The sequence below is a fragment of the Babylonia areolata genome, chromosome 8 (assembly GCF_041734735.1).
Source record: "Babylonia areolata isolate BAREFJ2019XMU chromosome 8, ASM4173473v1, whole genome shotgun sequence".
Lineage (NCBI taxonomy): Eukaryota > Metazoa > Mollusca > Gastropoda > Neogastropoda > Buccinidae > Babylonia > Babylonia areolata.
Genome location: NC_134883.1, coordinates 6,601,700 through 6,610,361, shown reverse-complemented (window position 1 = coordinate 6,610,361; position 8,662 = coordinate 6,601,700). Strand labels below are relative to the sequence as shown.

The 8,662-nt window shown below is 42.0% G+C and overlaps 1 protein-coding gene across 1 annotated transcript in view; it reads right to left on the bottom strand.

Annotated features, from left to right (window-relative positions):
- Positions 1-1,135: 1,135 nt before the first annotated feature.
- The window catches only part of LOC143285016 (uncharacterized), an 8,049-nt gene continuing 522 nt past the window's right edge, over positions 1,136-8,662 (bottom strand). Inside the window, exons 2-3 of the mRNA XM_076592187.1 lie at positions 4,242-4,724; positions 1,136-1,358 (exon numbers count right to left, since the gene is read on the bottom strand). Of these exons, the coding sequence (XP_076448302.1) occupies positions 4,252-4,692 (441 nt within the window). The 5' untranslated portion in view covers positions 4,693-4,724 and the 3' untranslated portion in view covers positions 1,136-1,358; positions 4,242-4,251. The remainder of the gene's footprint in view (positions 1,359-4,241; positions 4,725-8,662) is intronic.

Genomic DNA, 8,662 nt, shown 5'->3' with positions numbered 1-8,662 from the left:
GAGAGAGAGAGAGAGAGAGAGAGAGAGAGATAGTGTATGTGTGCATGCGTGTGCGCGTGGTGTGTGTGTGTGTGTGTGTGTGTGTGTGTGTGTGTGTGAAGATGAGCAATGCGGCTTGGCTGACTGAAATGGAGAGGCACGTAAATTTCAGTAATCTGTATATTTGTAAATAGCTATTTCCATTTGGTGCCATTTAATTTATCTTTTTATTTTCTATTCATTTTTTTTGTTTGTTGTTTTCTTCTTATGTTGGACATGTGCTGCTGCCCAAAAGAAAATCTCTGTACCAAAGTATAGACAATAAGGTTTGTGTATTGTATTGTATTGTATTGTATTGTATTATACTAAACACACTAGAACTTCCCACCGTTCCTGGCACTTGGCTAAACATAACAGAACTGTATGCGTTGCCCGGATAACCTGACTAAACAAAATAGAACTTTGTACATCGCCCCTTATAAGTTGGCTGTTTTATTAAGTGACGAGTGTGTGTGTACTGTGGTGGACGTTGAAAACATTTGGCAGTGTGAACCATCGGTTTGTGTGAGATGTTGAAGGGATCAGAGTATGAGGGCTACAGCGTCATACTGCGGAAACAAGCCTTTTAGCCTTTTGCCCCCAGAGTGGTTCGTCTTGTTTGGATGGTGGACACGTCACACGTTATGTGTGTTTGGCCTCTACCGTTGTGTCCGTGCACACACACAAACACACACACACACACACACACACACACACACACACACACACATACACTCTCTCTCTCTCTCTCTCTCTCTTTCACTCTCTCTATGTCCGTCTGTCTGTTTGTCTTTCTGTCTCTCTCTCTCTGACTCACCCCCCTCCAGATATAAGAACGAACACACGCACACACACACACACCTACACACACACACACACACACCTACACACACACACACACACACACACACACACACACACACCTCTCTCTACACACACTTGAATTTCAACGAAGGGGTGTTATTTCACGAATAGATAAAAAAAAACAACCCAACAACAACAACCCCCCCTCCAGCCCCGCCCCCCCACCACCCCCCGAAAAAAAAAATCCCAGAAGAAGCCTATACAGTCATTGACCGGCATAGAGGATGAATGGGAATCCTCTCTCTCTCTCTCTCTCTCTCTCTCTCTGTTACACATTTCCCCCGTTATTTAGCGATTTGAAAGAAAAAAACAAACTGTCAACAATGAAGTACGATGGTAGTTTTTCAAGTCTGATTTTTTATTATATATTTGGATCAAGAGAACAACCGCACCATCTAAGAGAACAGCAGTTGAGAAATCCGCCTGACGATCGGACAAGATTACCAGAAAAACATTTCCATTTCTTTCCAGTTCACCTGAAAAAGAAAACAAGATCGAATGAGCAAAACAAAACAACGATACCAATAACATCAAAAGAATAGCAGCAGCAACAACAATTACAGTTTAGAAGTGGAATCGCTTGTACCTAGTTTAAAAAAAAAAAAAAATCACCAGCCTTGTGACGTAAATCAAAAGCAAAAGATAGAGCTGCAAGTACACACACACACACACACACACACACACACACACACACACACACACACACACACACACACATATATATATATACATATATTCTGGCATTTCCTGTCACAGACATTTTCCTTCAGAAATGCCATCTTAACTTGTAAGTGCAAAACGAAAGTCGATCGTTGAGACGCATTTTTACCACAAGCGTGCAAAATGAAGCACTCTCGATGATTTTTGTTCAAGTACAGAGGAAGAACTCTTATTCATTGAGATAACTTCCGCAGGAAATTGAAAAGAAAAAAGAACAAAAACCAAAACTTGATAAAGCAAGTTTCTTAAAACATTGTTCTGAAGATACGCATCGCTTTTGCATGAAGTACATTTTCCTGCTTCTAAAGAATTGAAATTCAAATTTATGAAATAACAGCGGATTAGGAGCAAGCTGTCAAAGAGTAATATGAAGGACACAGCAACACGTTGCGTGTTCGTGTAACCAGCATGGAGAACACAGATAAACCGTGAAGAGAATTCTCAGGTTCCGGAGGGGACCCGACAACATTAATGATTATATATATGGATAGCACAAACGTTGCACCTAACAAAACAATGAAATGCCAACTTATCTTGACTGGAATTCTGTTGACTATGCTGTACACACTGAAGATCAGCTTGCCCGGTATCAAACTACAACCGCTGTTAGGTAAAAGACGATTTTTTTTAATTGTTGAAATTAAAATATGTGTCTATTATCTGAATTAGAAAAAAAAAGAAAGAAACTCAGTCTGTTGTTTTCGCAATTTCTTTCTGCATTTACGGTGTGTGTGTGTGTGTGTGTGTGTGTGTGTGTGTGTGTGTGTGTGTGTGTGTGTGTGTGTGTGTGTGTGTGTGTGTGTGTGTAAATAGATGGGTATATACGTATGTACATACGTATGCATTTGTGTATAGATATGTATGAATATTTTCATGTATGTATGTATGTATGTATGTATGTATGTATGTATGTATGCATGTACGTATGTATGTATGAATGATATATAAAAGTACTTTTGTAACTAGAAACGAAGAAAATCGTTTTCCTGTCATAGCATATCCAAATGTTTCATATGTATCTTTTTTAATGAAAGTCTGATTCTGTAGCTGCTTTCACATTCGAAATTGTATGCACACTGTATGCACACGTCAAACTGAAAAAGTAGTAGTAGTAGTAGTAGTAGTAGTAGTAGTAGTAGCAGCAGCAGCAACAGCAGCAGCAATAGTAGTAGTAGTAGTAGTAGCAGCAGTAGTCGCGGTAGACGTAGTAGTAATAGCAGCAGAATGAGAAGTAGTAATAGTAGAAGTAGCAGCAGTAGCAGCAACAGCAGCAGTAGCAGCAAGCGATTGTAGCAATGATAATAATCGGCACCACAACCTAACTCTTTACCTCGCCGTAACTATAATTGGCACCACAACCTAACTCTTTACCTCGCCGTAACTATAATGGGCACCACAACCTAACTCTTTACCTCGCCGTAACTATAATCGGCACCACAACCTAACTCTTTACCTCGCCGTAACTATAATTGGCACCACAACCTAACTCTTTACCTCGCCGTAACTATAATGGGCACCACAACCTAACTCTTTACCTCGCCGTAACTATAATGGGCACCACAACCTAACACTTTACCTCGCCGTAACTATAATCGGCACCACAACCTAACTCCTTTCCTCGCCGTAACTATAATCGGCACCACAACCTAACTCTTTACTTCGCCGTAACTATAATCGGCACCACAACCTAACTCTTTACCTCGCCGTAACTATAATGGGCACCACAACCTAACACTTTACCTCGCCGTAACTATAATGGGCACCACAACCTAACTCTTTACCTCGCCGTAACTATAATGGGCACCACAACCTAACACTTTACCTCGCCGTAACTATAATGGGCACCACAACCTAACTCTTTACCTCGCCGTAACTATAAAGGGCACCACAACCTAACTCTTTACGTCACTGTAACTATAATCGACACCACAACTTAACACTTTACCACACTATAACTATAATCGACACCTCAACTGAACTCTTTACCACACTATAATTATAATTGACACCACAACTGAACTCTTTACGTCACTGTAACTATAACCGGCACTACAACTGAAATCTTTACGTCACTGTAACTATAATCGGCACAAAAACTGAACTCTTTACGTCACTGTAAGTATTAAACTGCACCACAGCTGAACACTACCACACTGTAATTATAATCGGCACCACAAGTGAACTCATTACGTCACTGTAACTATAATCGGCACCACAAGTGAACTCATTACGTCACTGTAACTATAATCGGCACCACAACTGAATTCTTTACGTCAGTCTAACTATGATCGACACTACTACTGAACTCTTTACGTCACTGTAACTATAATCGGCACCACAACCGAACTCTTTACGTCACTGTAACTATAATCGGCACCACAATCTAACTCTTTACCACACTGTAACAATAATCGGCACTACAACTGAACTCTTTACGTCACTAACTATAATCGGCACCACAAGTGAACTCTTTGCCTGATTGTAACTATAATCGGCACTACAACTGAACTCTTTACCTGACTGTAACTATTATCGGAACCACAACTGAACTCTTTACGTCACTGTAACTACAATCGGCACCACAACTGAACTCTTTAAGTCACTGTAACTATAATCGGCACGACAACTTGACTCTTTACCTGACTGTAACTATGCGCTCCTCTTGATCCCTGGCTCCCTCTTGTCACCATCGAGGACCTCTTCCCATTGGTCTTCCAAATCCTCAATCACGTCACCAAGGTCGCGGGGTGCAGCCTCCCTCTTGTCACCTCCGAGGACCTCCTCCCATTGGTCTTCCAAATCCTCAATCACGTCACCAAGGTCGCGGCCTGCCATCTCTCTCTTGTCACCTCCGAGGACCTCTTCCCATTGGTCTTCCAAATCCTCAATCACGTCACCAAGGTCGCGGGGTGCAGCCTCCCTCTTGTCACCTCCGAGGACCTCTTCCCATTGTTCTTTCAAATCCTCAAACAGGTCCCCAAGGCCGCCACTGTCTCGCTCTGCTTTTGCTTTCTTGCCGTAGGCTACAAAGCCGGTGGAACCGTGGTGAGGACACATGGCCAGGAAGAGGAGAAGGGCAGGAAACAGCATTGTTGTTGTTTTTGGTGGTTTTTTTTTTTTTGCTGAAGAGACAGGGGATTGAATTAATGGAAAGATAAAAACAAAAATGAAGTTGATGATGATGATGGATTTTGGTAGTTCAGATTTTTTTTATTTTTTATTTTTTATTTATTTTTTTTAAATTTTTCTTTTCCTGTAATGTTTTCCTCGTGGAATGTGCCTTGAGCATTATTGTACATTAATGAAAGGCGCTTTAGAAATAAACTATCATCATTATTATTTTGTTTAATGTCCGTTCGCACATACTGGTGGTTGTAGACATTTTGTTAGAATCTCGATGTTCTTATTTATTTATTTAAAAAAAAACAACAACAAAAACATTTGAGTGTTATCGTTTAGGAGAGGAAGGGGAGGGGGGTGAATTATGAGTTTGGGGGAACCTGGGTAGTGGAGGATGGAATTTGAAATGAATATCTAAGTACAATTACAGAAGATTTCTTTAAAGATGAAGAAGAATTGTGTATGTATGTATGTATGTATGTATGTATGTATGTATGTATGTATGTATTTATGTATGATGTATGTATGTATGTGTGTATGTGTGTGTATGTGTGTGTGTGTGTGTGTGTGTGTGTGTGTTTCTGTCTCTGTCCAGATGTCTTGTCTGTCTGCCTCTGTCTGTATCTCTCTTTCTCTTCGTCTTTCCCTCTTTCTCCATCTGTGTGTGTGTGTGTGTGTGTGTGTGTGTGTGTGTGTGTGTGCGCGCGCGCGTGCGTTCGTGCGTGTTCCTGTGTGTCTGTGTCTGTGTGAGGTCCATTTTACATTTGATACAACATTCTGAAAAAAAAACCACCACCTTTTTTGGTCGTCCGCTGCAGCATAATTACGGCGACGAGTCTGTGCTGCGCAAACAGTCACAGCTGAACAGGTTTATCTCCCGCTGATTTTAATTAAAACCATAACTGCATCATGTCGTTAATCGAACACCTTAGTATTGATAACAATATTGCTATTACTCATCGTTGTTTGTCATTTTTCTTTGTGTCCCAGAAAAGTTGAAAAAAGAGAGAGAAAAAAGAGATGAAGTTAGCAACACAAAATTCAAAGATTGAGTGTGCTACCAAACAGGCAAGCACACCTGAAACAGAACGCACCTGCTGAAACATTCTTCGGCGATACGATATGATATGCTACGATACGCTAGCACAGCACAGCAAAGTATCGCATAGCATAGCATAGCATAACATAACATAGCATTGAATACAACGCCATACGTTGATTTATCCATGAAACTCCGAGCTTCACTGGCAGTGTTTAGCTCAAACAACCCAGTCGCACGGATAGTGCGAAACATTGCACACATGGAACGTTTAGTTTACACAGACACACACGTACCATACAAGCAGAAATAATGTTGTGTAAAACATAAAACAAAAGCAAACAGAAAACCCAAACGAATAAATAAGCATTTTCGTCTTTTTTTTTCTCCCTACCATTAAGCAAAATTTACGATGAATAGACATTCGTGTTGAAGACAAGTGGGTTGTGTAGTTCAGCAATAAAAAAACAAAGAAACAAAACAACAGCAACAACAACAACAACCCAAACAACTGTACCATGTTCTCAGTTATTGGCTTGACAAATTAGTTAATTTGATGTAATACTACCACTGGTCCGTGCCTAACTCGTCTCGGTCTTTTTGCATTTTGCCCACTGGCTTCCAAAACTGTAAACCCAGAAGTCATGTGTTTGACATGCACGTGCCGACTTTGTGGGAAGTGCCACGAGAGATTGTGTGTGTGTGTGTGTGTGTGTGTGTGTGTGTGTGTGTGTGTGTGTGTGTGTGTGTGTGTGACATGCACGTTACTTTGTGGGAAGTGGACATGGAAGTCATGTGTGTTTCATGCACGTGACGGCTTTGTGGGAAGTGGCCATGGAAGTCATATGTGTGACATGCACGTGATGGCTTTGTGGGAAGTGGCCATGGAAGTCATGTGTGTGACATGCACGTTACTTTGTGGGAAGTGGCCATGGAAGTCATGTGTGTGACGTGCACGTGACGGCTTTGTGGGAAGTGGCCATGGAAGTCATGTGTGTGTGTGACATGCACGTGATGGCTTTGTGGGAAGTGGCCATGGAAGTCATGTGTGTGACATGCACGTTACTTTGTGGGAAGTGGCCATGGAAGTCATGTGTGTGTGATATGCACGTGATGGCTTCGTGGGAAGTGGCTATGGAAGTCATATGTGTGACATGCACGTGATGGCTTTGTGGGAAGTGGACATGGAAGTCATGTGTGTGTGACATGCACGTGACGGCTTTGTGGGAAGTGGCCATGGAAGTCATGTGTGTGTGACGTGCACGTGACGGCTTTGTGGGAAGTGGCCATGGAAGTCATATGTGTGACGTGCACGTGACGGCTTTGTGGGAAGACGTGACGCGTTGTTGGTGATGTCGCTGAGAAAGAAGAGTCACGTCGCCGATTCATCATCATGCTTTGCCCTTGCATGTGATGCTGTCTTGTGGTGCTATGTCTTGTCAACTGGTGGTCTAGCAGGTTGAGATCGTAATGGTGGAAACGGAACACGGGGGGAACTTTCGATGATGAACATAGGAAAAGTTTGATTTCTGCTAGTTTTTGCCGTAATTGTATGAAGTTCGAGTTTTACCGAACGATTGAAATCGTTCTAAGTTCGTCAGCATCAGTCGTGGAATATCATTCACTGACGGTAGAGTGAGCCTTAGAAATGTGTTGTGTGAAAAGAATGGTTGGATTGAGAAAAGTTATCGTCAGCCTTTTCACATATGGGCGTTTTAGAGACTTTCCCTTTTTTTCTTCTTCGTCCAAATGAGTCTGCAAACGTATCCCATGAGTGGAACTGACGATGTAACTTAATGAAAAAAACAAGAAAAAGTAAAGAAGAAGAAGAAGAAGAAGAAGAAGAAGAAGAAGAAGAAGAAAGAAACGTAGGCTTTGAAGACTCTACTTTAAAACCAAAATGGGTTTCCACAATGTGTTCATTATCTTTGTCATCTTTGGTCATCGAGAAATTCTGCATTCGTTAAAAAAAACCTAATCGAAAGACGTTTTTTTTTTTTTTTTTTTTACATTTATAGCTCTGAGGGCAACACACGGTTGCGATGTACTTAATTTAGAACGGAGACGGACAGAAAATTCGCCCTTGAGCGCGCGCTTTTTCAGGAATCTGCGTTGACCATCGAAAAATTTTGCGTTCGTCTTCTAGTTTTGTTAAAAATCATCGCAAGTCGATTTATACATTTCTAGCTCTGAAGGCATCATATGGTTACAAGGTGCTTAATTCAGAACAGGAATTCGTGTAAGGTTTTCTCCTTGTCCTGTGTATCTGTGACTCTTGTCTAGTGTATTGTGACCTGTTCCGAATAAAACAGTGTCGGAACCAAATTAATCGCAAACCATGGAATTCAGTGACCTGTTCTTGCCCTGCTGTCATGATTCTCGGAGTCCCGTTCATTGTCTTGTCGTGGGTGTCTCCCTGTCATAGTTGTCCGTGTCGGCAGTTAATTGGAACTGAGAGACACACAGCGGCCGTCTTCACAAAAGAAGGGGCGGTCTCTCAGTCTGATTCAACGACAAGGTAATTGGGTCACCGAAAGGAGGCTGTACAGACGCTGTCCTGCATGATGCTGAATCAGGTCAGGCATCACTGAGCTCCTCCTAAACACCCCAGCAGCAATGTATGGACGATCTCTTGTACGGATGAAGAAAAATCCACTCTAACTTATATGTGCATGATTGAAAAACCCTGACTGAATAACACAGGAAACGAATGATGAGGCAGGTGTCAGTCGGTTCTACCCAGGTATGCAGCCTGCTGTGCAAATGGCTGTGTTTGTAAAGTGCTGAGAGGTTGGTCTCTGACCGAGACAGGCGCTATATATAAAGTATCAATGATGATGGCCACACGGGCAGCCTGACAGTGGCAGTACCCTTTGGAGTTCCGGGCCCTAAGACTGCTGC